Source organism: Melanotaenia boesemani, chromosome 22 (assembly GCF_017639745.1).
Source record: "Melanotaenia boesemani isolate fMelBoe1 chromosome 22, fMelBoe1.pri, whole genome shotgun sequence".
Taxonomy (NCBI): domain Eukaryota; kingdom Metazoa; phylum Chordata; class Actinopteri; order Atheriniformes; family Melanotaeniidae; genus Melanotaenia; species Melanotaenia boesemani.
The window spans coordinates 20,910,288-20,926,598 of NC_055703.1; the positions used below are offsets into that span (position 1 = coordinate 20,910,288).

The 16,311-nt window shown below is 37.5% G+C and overlaps 1 protein-coding gene across 1 annotated transcript; it reads left to right on the plus strand.

The window, feature by feature from the left end:
• The first annotated feature begins 6,698 nt into the window (after positions 1 to 6,698).
• clu (clusterin) lies at positions 6,699 to 15,699 on the plus strand. The gene is made up of 10 exons (XM_041975796.1): positions 6,699 to 6,808; positions 10,647 to 10,806; positions 11,351 to 11,499; positions 11,783 to 11,953; positions 12,086 to 12,256; positions 12,993 to 13,206; positions 13,556 to 13,696; positions 13,859 to 14,079; positions 14,729 to 14,916; positions 15,086 to 15,699. The coding sequence occupies exons 2-10, from the start codon at positions 10,689 to 10,691 to the stop codon at positions 15,096 to 15,098; spliced, it is 1,386 nt and encodes a 461-aa protein (XP_041831730.1). The 5' UTR covers positions 6,699 to 6,808; positions 10,647 to 10,688; the 3' UTR covers positions 15,099 to 15,699.
• Positions 15,700 to 16,311: the final 612 nt, after the last annotated feature.

The following is a 16,311-nucleotide window of genomic DNA, read 5'->3' on the forward strand; positions in this document are numbered from 1 at the left end:
TTTAAGGGAAGCCATGATGTAACTAAGCTATTTTTTTACTAAACCTAACCATGAGGTTCAAGTGGTTAAACCTAACCAAACAGCAAATGAATCGAAAGCAAATAGAACAACGGTACTGTGGCAGCCTCTAGCCCCCAAATTCTGCAACCGTGGTAGTTTGACATGCCTATTTTCTTTTTAATGTACAATATAGGACAAAGAAAGTAGGACTAGTGAAAGTTTGCCAGTTTTACAAAACAGCTGTGTTTGAGACAGTCTCAAAGCTGACTCCACAGACCACCAAAGGGACCAAATAAGCTCTGATTATATTTTGTGTTAGAACCCAGTGAAAGAAGCTTTCTTTGCTTTTCAGTGTGTGTTAAAATGTCAAAGATCGTGGTACTGGTTGAAGACTGGGGTTTAATGGTTGTCCATTACAGAACAGCACATTCTGTTGATCATCTAAATTTCTTATTGAGAAAAACTGGGATAAAACAATTTGGCAAAGGATCTTGCAACAGATTAGTAGTTAGTTAGTAGTAGTTAGTTAGTTACACTCAACTTATGCTAAACTAAATCTAAAGAAGGCTTTAACTCCACATGTGCACTGTTTATGGGATTTTGCTGTGATGTAGTGTTTTAAGCACAAATATTCCCATAATAATAAATATTAATATAAGGAAGCATCAGTCGAGTGAGATTAGTTTAACTTGTGTCGTTAGGCAAATTAAAATCTGAAATGTCTTATTTTATTCCCTTTAACGAGTAACAATTACACCAGAATTTCATTATCCAGATAATGCGTCTGTAAGTTAAATTATACTTTCACATATACATCCAGTTGGTCTCAAACTGTTCTTGGTGGTCTGTGCATACTTTGCAGCTTCTGTCAAAATCTTTTACACAGAAGAAGTCACAAACAGTAGAACATAACCACAGGGGAAAATTGGCATGTCATTTGTAAAAGCTAAGCTTGCATCATGTACCCAAATGTCCAAAGACGTAAAGCTGTCCGATCTAATCATGCCAGTAAATGAAAGGACATGTAAGAAGAGAGACAAAATGTGCTAAAAGGATATGCCTATAAATCCGCCCTGGAAGTAATCTCACTCGACCCCCTCTGTTTGGCCTGTGTGAATAATTAAAGGGTAGCAATGGCAGCTTGACGAGGATATCATTCTAGCATTAATGCATACCCACTCTGCAAAAAGGGAAGATTCAGAGTCCGACATTGTTCATTCAAAAAATCAGTTCCTTCCTGAGTGTGTTAACTGGGCCAAATATATCAGTCCAGTTAAAAGACTGTAGTTTGAGTAAGCTCTCCATATAACTGTGATATATCCGCTGCTATATATAATGTGTAAATGCATTCAAGTATTTTTAACATGTATGAGTCCACATTTATCTTTAAAACAATGTTAGAAAACAACACTTTTGCTAAAATTATTTAAAAGAATCAATGTGTTGTCTGGCATGTTTATCTGAAGCAGTGTGATCCTTATTGCTACAATTTTATCTTACTTATCAGTGAACATATTTTTGCCTTTAAAAGAGCGAAAGTGCTACATGTTGTATCATTTAGTGGTTTTTGTTCTCCTTCAGTGTGATGAGCTGCATTTTTGACGCATTTCCATGTTGTGAGTGAACTCTGGTTAGACTTCAGTGAGGCTATAAATCAGTGTAGAGAACAAATACCACAAGAAGATTCAGGAATCTCATCCTTTACTGCCTTCTGGCAGCAATTAATTCAACAAGATCCATCTTGATGTGATCAGTTTTCCTCCAGTGTTTATGACGAGACTCCAGAACTAGGCGTCACCGTGACTTTGATAATGTCACACTTCCTTGCTGTGTTTTGATGGATGACGCTTTAATGGATTACACCTGCTGTCATGTCAGCTAAGCCTATGTCCAGCTCAAATGAGAAAGCCATATCATTATTTCTGTTTTTATTTTTTAAAATTGTATCATCTGTATACCACTCACTGACAAAGACATTACACAATTGTGCTGTAGAGTTTTGATATGTCTGGTATCTGGATGGTGACTGGAATTTGGATAACTCCTCTCATGTTTAGTATTTTGTTTCTTAATAAGCCTCATTAAAACCTGGCGTGACTGGAGACTGGTGTTTAACCCACAATACACTGAAAACCAGATGTTATCCCCTTTTTACGTGAATTACTATCCATGAAACAAAGGGACCGTCTTGCACCTGTTATACTAGCTATCAACAACCATCATTTCCATTTATCTGGAGCTCAACAAAACCTTTGAGACTTAAATGAAAACCCTTGCCAAAATGCTCAAAACAGCCTTTATAATAGTTTTCACTACACTGTATTTCTCAGTGTATCATGTTAGTGTCATAATGACGCACATAGTTTTCTTATTTTAAAGTACCCAGTTGTGTTAACACAGCTGTAACTGAAGAAAAAGTTCAGTATTTCCTTCTTGACTGTGTTATGGTCCAACTCTTTAGGCCACAGGATAATATGGAAATGGACAGTAGTCTATAAGAATAATGTTTTATTTATACACAGTTTAGGAGGAGAAAAGCAACACTGAGCTCCAGCAATAAGAAAAGCTGGAAGCTTTACCAGGCAGGCCTTTTATTCCCACCTTTACAGGTGCAGCAGATGGAGCTAATTAAAATAATTAAGACAATGCACCCCTTGGTGAGGAGAGGACCCTTTTTATTTAAAAATGGTAACCCAGGGATGTCTAATGTCAATCCTCAAGGTTTCTTTCTCCGCCACACCTGATTTAAATTAAATAGATTTCCTGAACAGCTTGCTGTCAAGTTGTGCCCTGTAATACCTAAAGGTACTCTGAGTTTGTTGGGGGTAAAGCAAGGCTCTGACTTGAAATTCAAACATTAAATGCACTGTGAGCCAAATATCAAACTTATCTCAGAAGGGAGGACAGTTCCTAAGAAGGATTTTTCTGCCACCTAGTGTTACATCTAGTTCTTACACTGATGGTCAAGCATATCAAAGGTCAGTTTATGATGGAAAAATTAGGGAAACAATGCATCTATATGTGCAATTCTTCTGAGAAAACATACAAAATAAGATATATAGATAGTAGAAATAATTACTCAATTCTTGAGAAAATTAACAGTAAAACTAAAATGAACATTGGTTCATCATTCCCATTATACTGTTTTAAAATATCTAGCATTCTGTGTATTTTTCACACACATGTGAGGCCTACCTCAGCTTCACAGGGACTACATGTGTCTTTACTTGTTTTTAATTAATGACTCTAGCTATCTGGAGTCCCAACACCTGATAAAAACCTGGTGGCATCATTAATTCTTGCAGATCATGTTTTTAATTTGTTTTGTTTTGTTTTGTTTTGTTGAGGTCATTGTTGCTAAATGTGCCTCTGCAATGACTAGAAATGTCTGAAGTTTTGCATTAGTTCAATAAGAACTGTTCCTTCACACCTGTCTTCATTCATTCATCCTTCAAGGTCTGGAGTCTGTTGCAGCTGCTTTATTATCTTAACCATTTCCCACACTCCTGTGCCATCTTCCTCCTCCCCATATCAACCTTATCTTAGCTGTCTGGGACATCTCAACCCAAGTTTTCATGAGCCAACTATAAACTCAATTCAGTTACTGAAAGTTTCCAGTATCTGTAGGTCCTGTCTTATTTCTCACTTCATTCTGTTCTTCACCAACTAGTTCTTAAAAATTGTGATTGTTTGACATTGCTCCCTCCTCAATGAACAGTCTGGGTTTTACTTCTAAGTCTCATAAAAAACAAAACTCCAATAAAAAAGCATTAGGTCTGTTTTTATTGTCCTCCGTAATCAGAATTAACCTCTGCCTCTGCCTCACTCATTCACTCATAGTACATAGTCTTCTCATCTTTACTATGTCTGAGAGAAAATGTTGCCTCTGCCAGCACTGGACACCCATTTGAAGAAGCACAAGAACACATAGCTTACTTAGATGATCATGCACTCTGGCAGTGTTTTCTTTACTGCCTTATGTGCGGTCTAAGCTAGCATTAAAACCAGTTGTGCACTCATAAACACAATACAAATAACTCATGCTCCTTTGCAAAGGCATGACTGCAGCTGACACAGAGCAAAATAATCTGTGTGATTATTATACAATGTGTGTGTGCACCGTTGTGTGAGAGTGGGTTACTGGAACATCCAACCCCCTGAGATGACAGGGATTCACAGGGATGATAGCTGGTATGTGTGTGTATATGTGAGCACTTTTATCTCTAACCAATTTATTCTTCTGTTCTTCCTGTTTTCCATACTTACAGGAAGGTGGTGAAGGTGGACTTTGTCTCAAAACACTCTGGGACACATTGTCCTCTGAGCTGTTTGACTTCTCTCCACATTCAGCTGTGTTTAACTGCACTAAAGTGAAAAAGAAGCAATAACAACTTACTAGTAATTTACACTTTCCTCTGTTTAAACTGCTCTGTAAATTAATAAATTTAAAAACAAAAATCAGTTTGTTTGTTTGTTTCTTTGTTTGTTTGTTTTAGCAAGAAACAATTTGAGCTATGTGAGTATGAAATGCACAAGTGTAATCCATAACACTAAACATTGCTGAAATGCATGTAGCCTTTCTTATACATGTCACTGGCACTTTTATAAATAAATTAGTAACTTTTGGACTTTTCTGTCACAAGTTCTTGACAGCTCTGTTTTAGAATAAAAGATAGCTGATTATTAGGGTAGGGCATTAGTGGCTATGGCATGGAAAGCTTACACATTTGTGAAGGTTCCATCAATGCTGAAAAGTACATGGAGGTTTTAGAGCAATATCCATACATATCCTGGAAAGAAGGCTTCACAAATTCCAGCAAGACAATGCTGAGCCACACACTGCATCCATCACAACAGCATAGCTTCACATGAAAAGAATCTGGGTGCTGAACTGGCCTGTCTGCAATGCATACTAGTAGCCAGTAAGAAATATTTGGTGCACCATTAAACAAATAAGCCATCAGTGAAGGTCCAGGATTGATGAGAAGCTAGAATCCTGCCTCAGACTAGAATGGGAATGAATTCTTCTCCTAAAACTGCAGCAACTGGTCCCCTCACACCCAAACACATACAGACGGTTGTTAAAAACAGAGGAGATGATACACAATTGTAAAACACCACCCTGTTAATATTCTTTAGAGATGTGCTGCCATCAGATTCAAAATTAGCTTATATTTTCCATGAATGTGAAATTCAACATTTTCAACATGTAAAATGTTGCACTATTGGGAACAAAATTTGGGTTTATTAGACTTGAAATTATTGTTTTTTAGTTTTTATTTACATTTTACACATCATCCAAACTTTTTGGAATCGTGATTGTAAACAAATGGTTTGCATAGAAATGTATTTACCTCAAATATATTTTATTCGTGGAAATGTTTCCCCAGACTGTTTTGAGACTGTGTTTGAATAATGCGGTTGATAATAAGCACATAGAAAAACGTTTTAAATGATGAGTCACAGTCGGTGAATCATGTGTTTGCTTCTCTGCTCAGCAGCTTTGTGTGCTGCCAGCAAATTACAAAACTTCTGGAAAAGTCTTCAACCCTTAAAGATGTCAAGTTACAGGAAATAAACACCAACATTACAGGAATTTCAAGTCATTTTTCAAAATGAAAGTTTATTGAGTTTGTGTTTTTATGAACGAGGCGAGGAATTAAATATGTATATTAGTTAATCATAGTGGGCTCAACTATAAAAACTACTAATTGTAATTGGATTTAATGAATTAAGGAAAATAAATAGAACTATATTTTCTAATTTAATTGGAGTTTGTTTTTCATTTAACTTTCGCATCATTAATTAAGTGAAGAAAAGTCAACTTTTAGAAACTATCACTTATTAATTTAATGTGTGAAATTAATAAAAATACAAAAACACTATATGGTAGAAGCTCAAGCTTTTTAAATCTTTCAAAATTACATTTTAAATATTAACATTTTCTATTAATATTTTCCCCTTTTTTATATATATTTTTTTTCTCTACAATATTTGGTTTCCATTGAGAAAATGGGTTTTATTTCCTTTACATTTTTTAAGGCAAGATTAAACATTTTGTAACCACTTTTCACACTTTTCTCTTGGGGTTTTGCTTTTATTGTTCTGCCCTTAATATTTTTTAAGGTTTTATAATCTGCAAACAAAAATCTGTCCATAAAAATCCTGCAACTTTTACATGCATCCCTTTTACAACACACCTGAATGAATGGCTCATTACAAGGCCTCTGCAGAGCTGAATGACATGCATAAGGGAATTCAAACATTTGGTTTAGGTGTGTTGGAGAATGGATGCATTTAAAAGTTGCAGGATAGCACCACTGGAGCACTGGACTTGGACGCCCCTATGCTAGATATTTTGCTAATTATTTGCATGACCCTTGAAGTCAAACAGCAAGCCTACTTAGTTCAGTTCTAACACAATGTGTAAATTTTATATCCTGCAATTTGAGAATTGTTTTTGTGATAGACATGATGCTAAGCTAACCAGCTGAAACCACATTTTCCCCAAATAACAAGCACTTAAAAATATAATAATAACAATAATAATAATAATAATAATCATAACTAGTATATAGCCTATACATTTGAATAGTCATAATGTTGTTTTCTGCTAATAAAGTTATTTTGAAGCCTCGTACAGGAAGTTGGTTTCACACAGTGGTGAATTTGACACTGGATGCAGCCGTAGTGCGTTTGCTCAGTGAATCACATGTCTGCGCTGTCCCGTTATCCGATGGTATAAATACTGGCAGCAGCGACGCTGGTGCAGCTTCAGACGGTCTGGAGTCTCAGGAAACAAACAGAGGTGAGTCACAGAGGGGTTTATTTTTCAGTATCTGCATCTCGGTGATGCGCAGAGGACAAATGATCCTTTTTATGCAGGCTGTAATAGTTTTGTTATTATATATATAAAAAATATTTTTAGAAAACGGGATGAGGTAGTACAGACATTTGTTCAGTTTATTAACTGTGGTTGATGAAATATAAGACTATTGAAGAAATCTTCCTAAAAATGATTTTTTCTTTTTTTCTTTTTTTCCAGTTCAAGCATCTGTTTTTTATTATGCCAAAATGCTGCCCATTGTTAATTACTGTTTATATTGCTCAGGCATGGGTGTAACCACCATCTCTGGGTCAAAACAACTGGATTACTATATGACGTCATTCTGTTTTTGGTTTACCTACAATGCACTTAAGCCTTAAAGGCAGCACTAGTGCACACTGCAGAATAGACATGTAAAAGTTGAACTAGATGATAAAGTTCTAAGTATTTTTATTATCAAATTGACATTGTGAAGAAGGGGGGTATATGCAGGATGCTATGTTACGTCTTTTATACTGGTGGAACATAAAATCCCTCCTTTATAATACAATGTTCAGATTTCCTAATTTAGATCTGACCCTTACTTCTCCATGACCATATGACAAGTGCATCCTCTGGGTGCAGAAATCCCCAAATACTTGAAATAAGACTGAAATGAGGCCACATATGCCAGTGTCCCATTTAGAGAGAATAGAGCCTGGATCATCCAGATTATTGTCTTATTCCAGCATCTGAAAAGCAGTTGGATGGTTTGATGTGGACAACACCGGAAACAAAGCATCAGCAGGATAATGTTAGTTTGTGTAGACCTGTTTATCTGAGCAAAATTGAGATGAACTACTTCTTATATCAACTGCCATAAAATACACACAAATTAGAAGAACAACTTTGAATTATTTTTCATTAAAAACATAATCTTGAAAACACACCAACTAGTTGTAAAACAGCCGACCAAAACACATTCACGATTACTTCATCAAAACTATAAAATGACAAAAAGATTTAAAATATTGTGTTAGAGATTTGATATTAATTTTCTTTTAAATTAATTTAATTTTTAAACGATTACCTGAATCACTGCAAATGAAAGCAAAGAAATTTGCAATGATTAGCCAACCGGTCAATCCAAAATCCCCAAATATCAGTTAATAAAAGATCATTTTTATTCCACTAATGTCTTCTAACCAGTTAACAAAATTAAAGTAGTTGTGAAATTGATCTGAAGATAAGAAAAACAATGTGTGATGCTGTTAACAGATGATGTTGTTATTAAAGCTAGTCAGTGTTAAAAGCTAAAAGCTGAACTTTCTGGAAGGCCTCACGGCAACATCTGGAGAGGAGGAGTGTTGGTATTTCGATTGTGCAACTGCGATCACTGCAGCTGCTACTCAGCAAATAATGAAGCTCAGCCTCTGCATTTTAAATGTCTTTTTTGCTTGTTTAACTTTCTCCATGTCTCTCCTTCTCTTTCTGTTTAGCTCTATCTGGCTTTCTTCCCTCTGCTCTACTGTTCATTGTTTCCTATCACAGCATTTTAAGTTTTTTTTTTCTCTCATTAAAAATAAACTAATTGAATGTGGTCACCATCAGTTTAAAAACCTTCCACTTTCAGGTTTATCATCATATGAATAATAAACTCAGTGTGTGGGCAGGAGTTTATGAACACGTGAGTTCAAACAGGGAGGAAAAAGTGGGACATCCTGTGCTCCCAGGTGGCTTTGTGGTCTTGCTGGGTTTGGAACATTTGAAGTTGCAAACTAAAGGATACAAAGATCCAGTAAGGTTGCACTATTTTTGAGTTTATGAGTAATATCTGCAATTGTGCTGATCTGTTCAGAGACTGATAACACAATGCCCCACCATTCAGTCTGGGTAAACAATTTTAAGGTATCAGTACCCATTTAATAGAAGCCTTTACATGAAACTGAAGTTTCTTATCTTTTCTGTCATCTCCATGGATGAATACTAGAGTAATCACTGTGTAGAGGTTTAAAGTTTCCAAACATGACAGTCTTATCAGGCAGAATTTTGAAAAAGTATGTCTAAAATTGAGTTACAACAGATTTTAAGATTGAATTCTGTCAGTGTAGGCCTCAAGGCATCATAGAAGAAGCTAATGTGGAATATAAAAACTGACAACTGGATGAAACAAGACAAACAAATGAATGTAATAGTTATAAATCTTTCTGTGTTGGCTCTACAGATTTAAATCAAGTTTTTTTTTCAACACCAACAAAAGCATTAGGTAGAATTTGTGCTTTGCCTGTTACCATAACAACAGGAGATGATGGTGGGCGAGCAGGTGACTAAAAAAAAGAAAACACTGCAGAGATGATTTAATTACATCAATCCTTTTTTTCTTTAAATTATATATTTTTTTTGCCATATTCCATATTGATTAAACAATAAAAAATAAAAACAGCTCTGTGCTGCATGTAACTGCAATCTGATCGAAGCTTGGACATCGAGGCTTGTAATGTCTTTTATTTGGTTCAGACCAAACAGAAATTGTTTATATTAACGTTCAAACACAGCCTTGAGAAGCAGCTGGGTTCACATGAGAAATGTGAGATATCAGTCTTGAGAAAATCCACTTTACTAGGATATGAGGCCAAAATAAAAAAAAAAGGGTCAAATCAGTCTGAGATTTAGATGTGATGAAATTCAACAATGAAGTTTGTTTCAATGCTTTTCTGCCAAATGGCTTCACTAAAAGAGGGGGCTTTGGTCAGATAGCTTTTTTGCTTTTGATAGTGTCTGAGTGAAATGATAAAAACATCAGAAACAAATATGCATTTGGCATTAAGGACTGGTTTAGACTGACTGATAACAAACAAAGCATGATATATCAAAGTGTCTGGATATGGATTTAATGCCTCCAGCTGTGTCCTCAGCAGTTTATGAAAGAGCGTGTCCTGTTTCAACACACCTGATGCCCTTAGACAAATCTGACGCATGTATGACAGAATGCTACCTGTAATCTATCCTTTCATTTTAACCAGTAATGCTGTGACTCACCTCATACTGTAATATAGTGTTCCTCTGTTGTTAATTAGCATTTATACTCTATTATTTTAAAATATATACCTGAAAAAAATACCCTGCTCAGGCAGTAATAGCTTGACAACTGCAAAGCCAAGAAACATGACAAACGCTGCATGACTTTTTAACACAGAAGTGCATTGTGGCCTTTTTGTTGTGTGTGCCAAGCTTTGAAACCTTCTCAAAGTGGTTGCGGATTTAAAAACAAATATTCATGTACAAGTTCCTCTGTTTGAAGGAGAATGTTCCAAAGAAAAGGGAGGATTGTGGCTAAGAGAGTAGGCTTACATTGAGAGTTACATTGACTGGGAAAAGCTGCTCATATATGAGAGAAGGGCAATTCATCCAGATGAATTCCTCACTCTTTGTCCATCTTGACAGTGTCACAGTCACTCTCTGCTGAATCTGTCCTTGTTGAATCAAAGCGGTCATCTGACCAAGCACCACCACAGAAAAAAAATAGGAAAACAGAGAAAGGGTCTGCTGTTCTCCTTATATAATAATTTTGAAAGGCGCAGACAGCCAGTGTCACAGGAAGGACTGGTCTGAGGTCAGATTGTTCATAATAAGCAGTCCGCCTGCTGTGGTTTTGAATTATTTATAAGTATTGATCCACATGGTTATTTTTATGTTCTGCTGGGTAAGATCTGAATCTGCTGAGTAAGCGTATTTATATTTCTGCTGCGTAGCTCCTCAGCTGGTGTCCCTACAGCTTGCATCGCCCTCTGGTGGAGACAGATTTATGACAAAAAGAGTTTTTGTTTTTTGTCTTTTTCAGGTCTTTCTCATCATTGCCTGCTGGCCCCCTGAGTCAGAGAGGATGTTAATGATGATGATGATGATGAAGAGGAAGGGGTCTAAGGAATCTTTGGCCTTATTGGCTCTTCTAATAGCCTCAGCCAGCTGTGTCCTACCACCATCAAAAGAAGATCTTAATGGTAAAATCTTACAATGGAAATAGATCTTCAATTTTAAAATATATACAATTCAAAATTATTGAGACAGTTTCCTCCCCATTTTCAGAAATTCCAAAAAGGAGTTATGGACGTAACAACTTTATAAGATTGTATTTAGATTCTAAGAGTGACCCTTAAGAGTCACCTCTGCAGATGGATACATAAAAGCCTTAAGAGAGACTGTCTGGATCTGAGGCCTGCAATGATTCATTTATATTCATGTTGATGTGCAGATTGCAAATAACTGAAAGGGAGGAGGCAGTAGCAGTGTGTACCACTGAAATAAACTTTCACATCAGTGTTAAAAACTCATGGGAGATCATAAAACTAACAACCAAATCCAAAAATAGATGGAGGAATAATTAATATGCAAGTAATATGGTACAATAGATTGCTGGTGACATTGTTTGTGTTGCCTATAGGCAGGGCCAGACTAACTAATATGAATAATAAACAAAAAATACCACATATAAGATCCAGAGTCCGAGTTAGACAGTGATACACTTTTGTATGTTGTGTTTTACAGAGATTTCCCTCCAAGGAGAGAAGTATCTGGATCAACAGATTGAGAATGCCATTAATGGAGTAAAGGAGATGAACACTGTGATGCAGAAATCCTCAGAAGACCACAAGAAGTTTGTTGATGCCCTGGAGAAAACCAAGCAGCAGAAAGAGGTGAACACATGTTAAATAAAAGCATTAATGTTTCTAAATAAAAACTAGGCTGCCCTGTCATGTGATGAAGCTAGGCTAGGTTCTTTCTGTGTAACATTTGCATGTTCTCCCTGTGCATGGGTGGGTTCATTCTCCCATAGTTCAACAACATGCATGTTTTAAATTGTCTAAAGGAGCAGCTGTAAGCAGTTTTAGCTCTAAAATGATCAATCTTACATTTAACACAAGACACAAGATGAGCAAATGTGGCAGCAAAACAATAGATTTACATGTTGTGATGCAGGAAGTGATGCGTGAGGCTCAGGAGATGGAGGTCAAGCTGGCGAAGGAGGAGGAGGTTTGCAATGAGACCATGAAGGCTCTGTGGGAGGAGTGTAAGCCTTGCCTGAAGAACACTTGCGTTAAATATTATTCCCGAACCTGCAGCAGCGGATCAGGACTGGTGGGACGCCAGGTCAGACACTGAGATACAGTATACTGAACACATCTTCCAGTATTTATTCTCATATACACTTCCCTCACATGGTAAGCTCTGAGAGATATTTTAGGTTTGATTTGAAGCCAAACTTGCTCCTAAAATCTACAGCTTGAAGATGTGCTGAACAGAACATCTCCATTCTCCATCTGGATCAACGGGGAGAGGATCGACACTCTGGAGCAGGAGGGGCAACGGCAGAACAAAGAGTTCAAGAACCTGGAGGAAAAATATACAGAGATGGCCCACGGAGTGGACAGCATATTCTCAGATAGCATGAAGGTATGGCTGAACTGTCAATTAATTTGATGTTTTAAATAAAAACACAAGGATGATGATTAAATAATTGAGGCGACAACAACATGTACATACTTTCAAGAAATTAGAAAAGACAGCAGATTCAGAATCGAGAACTTAGATATATTTACAAAAAAGAAGTGCAGGAGCTACCAATATCTCATTTAAATGCCTTTTCCTACATTTCTTTTTTAAAGAAAATCTCTAAAGTCTTTGTTTAAAGTTGGTATTTATAAAGTTGGTTAAATTGGTATATCCTAACTTGTTTCTGGTCTTGACAGAAGAGAAAAAGTAAATGCATGAAATCCAGTTTCTGCACATCTGACTGAAACCACATTCTGAGGTGGTTTGAAATGTGACTAACTTTGATCATTTGCAAAATAAACAGTGCAGGCAGTCAGTCCTGAAGGACTGGAGTTAGCCTGAATGTTTCAGAGTGCCAGTGCCCACCTGCCAGGAACACCAGAAGTGGAAAGCAGCCATCTGTGATACACTGTGATTTTCCCTTTTGTGTCAAAGATGCAGACAAACCAAAAACAACCAGCTTTCAAGTAATAACAGCATTTAAAAGATGTAAAAAAATTTGTTTTTTACATCATATTTTTCTGGTACAGTCCGGTCTTTCAAAGAGCAGAACATGTGAAACATTGAAAAGTTTAGTGATCAATGAACTGTGTGTCCTAATTATAAATTCAGCTCTTTCTGTGTGTTTGCATTTCAGGTGGCTGATCACGTTCACACCGACCCTCCTATGTTCTTCTTTCCTAAATTCCTGGTGCCGTACACTCGTCACAGCAGAAGCATTCGCTCCCTATTCCAAGATCCTTTCCATAACTTTCAGAGTTTGTTCTCCCCCATGATGGGAATGGGCAGGAATTTCTTTGACTCAATGAGCTCCATGATGGACGTGGACAACGACAATCCTCCAAATGAGGGTTTGCTGATGAACCACCACATTACTATATTATCTTTGTTGTCATTGCATGTGAAGGGTTTGCAGGTAGTTTAAAGTGGAGCAGGACACAGATGATGCAAGTAAAAGTAATTTAAAATAATACTTTACTGATATTTAGCTAATTGTTTCATTGGGTGTCTCATACAGAACATAACAGAGCTTAAAGTAACTGCAAAGGCTGCAGCTGGTTAATTACCAGTTAGACATGAGACCCACCTCCTCACAGTGCAGTCATATCACCAGTAAAGATGCAAAGAAAAGAAAATTATCTTCAAATATGCATATGAACACTGGATTTATGAAACATCCGGTGTGTTTGTACACCACAGATGGCAGTGTGAATGAGGACGTGATCATCACTAAACCTTTCGGTGACGGCAGGATGACCTGCAGAGAGATTCGTCGCAACTCCGCCGGCTGCATCAAGTTCCGCGATGAGTGTGAGAAGTGCAAAGCAATCCAGCATCTTGGTGAGAAAACACTGTGGTAAAAGGCTGCTACTGGTTTTTGTCTGTGGAGAAAAACACATAAATAGATCATAATGTTACAAATAATTTTCAGAAAATACCACAAAGGTCTGATGTGCAAGGGTTTTCTCCGGGCTCATTTGAAGATTTGTGTTTCTTTCACAGACTGCTCTGGGAAGAAACCTCTGGAGGGCCCACTGAAGGAGGAGCTGGAGGAGGCTCTTGCCACGGCCGAGCGTTTTACCCAGCAGTACAACTCCCTCCTCAAGACGTTTGAAGAGCAGATGTTTAACACCTCCTCCATCCTGGACATGCTCAACAGTCAATTTGGCTGGGTGTCATCTTTGGCCAACAACACCAAGGACGGAATCTTCCGCATCCAGGGGGTATGTAGGTCTGACAAGGATTTTTTGTAAATGTATTTTTTGTAATGTAATAATTTCTAACATGTTTGCTTGATGGCAGTAATTTTGGGTAAGAGTCCTCTGTGATCAGGGTGGCTCTCCTGATCACCCTGTCTCTGACCGTGTGAGGGCCAGAGGCCTTGTGTGAGTGGACATGGTTTAGTAAGGAGGACACCAGCTGCTTATTGATGGTGAGGGACTGGTAGGAACTCGACCACAGTTGGGCAGTTCCTTCTGGTTGCTGTTAAACTGTTAAATCAGGTGAAGGAAGCACTGAGTTGCTCCACAAAGAAGATGGGAGCTGGACAGTGTGCCATTGCAGGTTTAGGGTTCTGTCCATCAAAATGTTTAACCCTTGCCATGCCTCATTTCCATTTCCAGATATCAATTTCTGCTCCACCTTATATTGTAATTTCGTTGCACTTGTTGCAATGACAATAAAGTTCTATTATTCTAATTTAATCTGTAGTTACCAGTTCAACCATCCCACTGAACTCAGCTCCCCCAAACCATAGCACAACCCCTGTATGAACGCTGGTGGCATGGAGCATGTCTGCAGACCAGCAGTTTGACTGATCTTTTCAGCTGTAACCTGCAATGTTATCAGATGTGATCAACCCCTCTTCTTCAGGTGATGTGCAGAGACAATGAGGAGAAAGAAGGAGTGGAAAAGGAGCCCACAGAGACCAACGTGTCAGTGCAGCTTTTCGATTCTCAACCCATGAACTTTACCGTGCCGGGCGACATTCCCTGGACCGACCCCAAGTTCTCTGAGGTGGTGGCCCAGGAGGCTCTGGACCGCTACAAGGAAACCAGCGTGTGAGTGTGCATTTAATTTAAAGAAACAGTCCAACATTTCAGGAAAGAGGATTAGAAGCTCTCATGTTCAGTTAGGATAGAGCCAGCAGCTGGTTCGCTTAACTTAGCAGATGTTGATCACAGAGGATAATAATGCTCTGGTAACTTCAGATTTCTTTCTTTTCCCCAGTGTGGTCAAATAAGCATCAGCTACATTTTCAACCATATCTGCAGCTTTGACTGACAAGGGAATGTCCTGAACTCATCAAAACACACCTGAACACAACAAACCCAACAGGAACCAAACCCTGAAGCAAACCTACTGATCCCACCTTTCCTCCATAAGTCCTGCTTTTACACAGCACAGTTTAACCTCAGAGGTTCATATTGTACATTAGCCCTGCTATAAGTGAAGATAGTAGATAACAGCCCTGACTCATGTCTGTTGTACCTCTTAAATACAGTAAGGCCTTCCTGTATCTGAGCTGGGCCTCCTTAACAGGGGCCACACTGCAAAAAGTATATGTATTAATGTTTAACATTTCTGTTTTGGGGATATTAATAACTACAATTAAGCTAAATATGGTTTTCATTTGTTGTAGAAATTCACAGTAAAGTTTTTTTCTCCCCCATCCATTGCAGAGGCATCGTTGTTCATATGTCAAATATTATCTATGATGGCTTAAGTGGTTGATTGACTTAAATTACAACTGTTCATTCAAGACATCTAAGTGGTAAAGTGATTGCTTTGAGCCGCTCTTTAAAACAGCAATACATAGATGTAATAAAACCTTCTCAAACATATTCTGCGTCTTTGCTGTCCATCATTCAGTTTGTGGTTTATTTAAAAATGGGTTTTATGTCCTGTGATCAGCAGAGGTATAATTAGCTACAAACAGCATCTCAGTGTTGCACATCAACTTGGACTAATTTGAGCCCGTTCCTCCCCACAGAGCAGCATCATCTCTGGAAATTTTAGTTTCCCAACTACTTCTGGTCCTTCTACTCTATTGTTTGTAGGTTATGGTCAAGACTTTGAATTAATGATTCCAAAACATCAGTTTAATTCTACTTTAACCATTTGTTGGTGTACATTTTTCCCAGCCTGATGAGCTTTATCTGAAGTCCTTAACATTGTTTTAACCTACATGTTCAATAGGACTGATTATGTATCAAGACGATCTTTAGCACCAGCTTAGCTTGAAGTGTAGTACGATTTATTTAAGGTTTAATTTACAAACCTATTATTTATAAGAATAAAAAGCAGGGAGCCATGTTTAAAATATTGTGTTGTTTTTTTTATTTGTGTAAAAATCACACAGCTGCTAATTAACTCTGCAGAGATACAGTACATCCATGCAGTTAAACATCTAGGATCCCACAGCCAAGAGAGAAGGAATTAAATAGAATATTCTT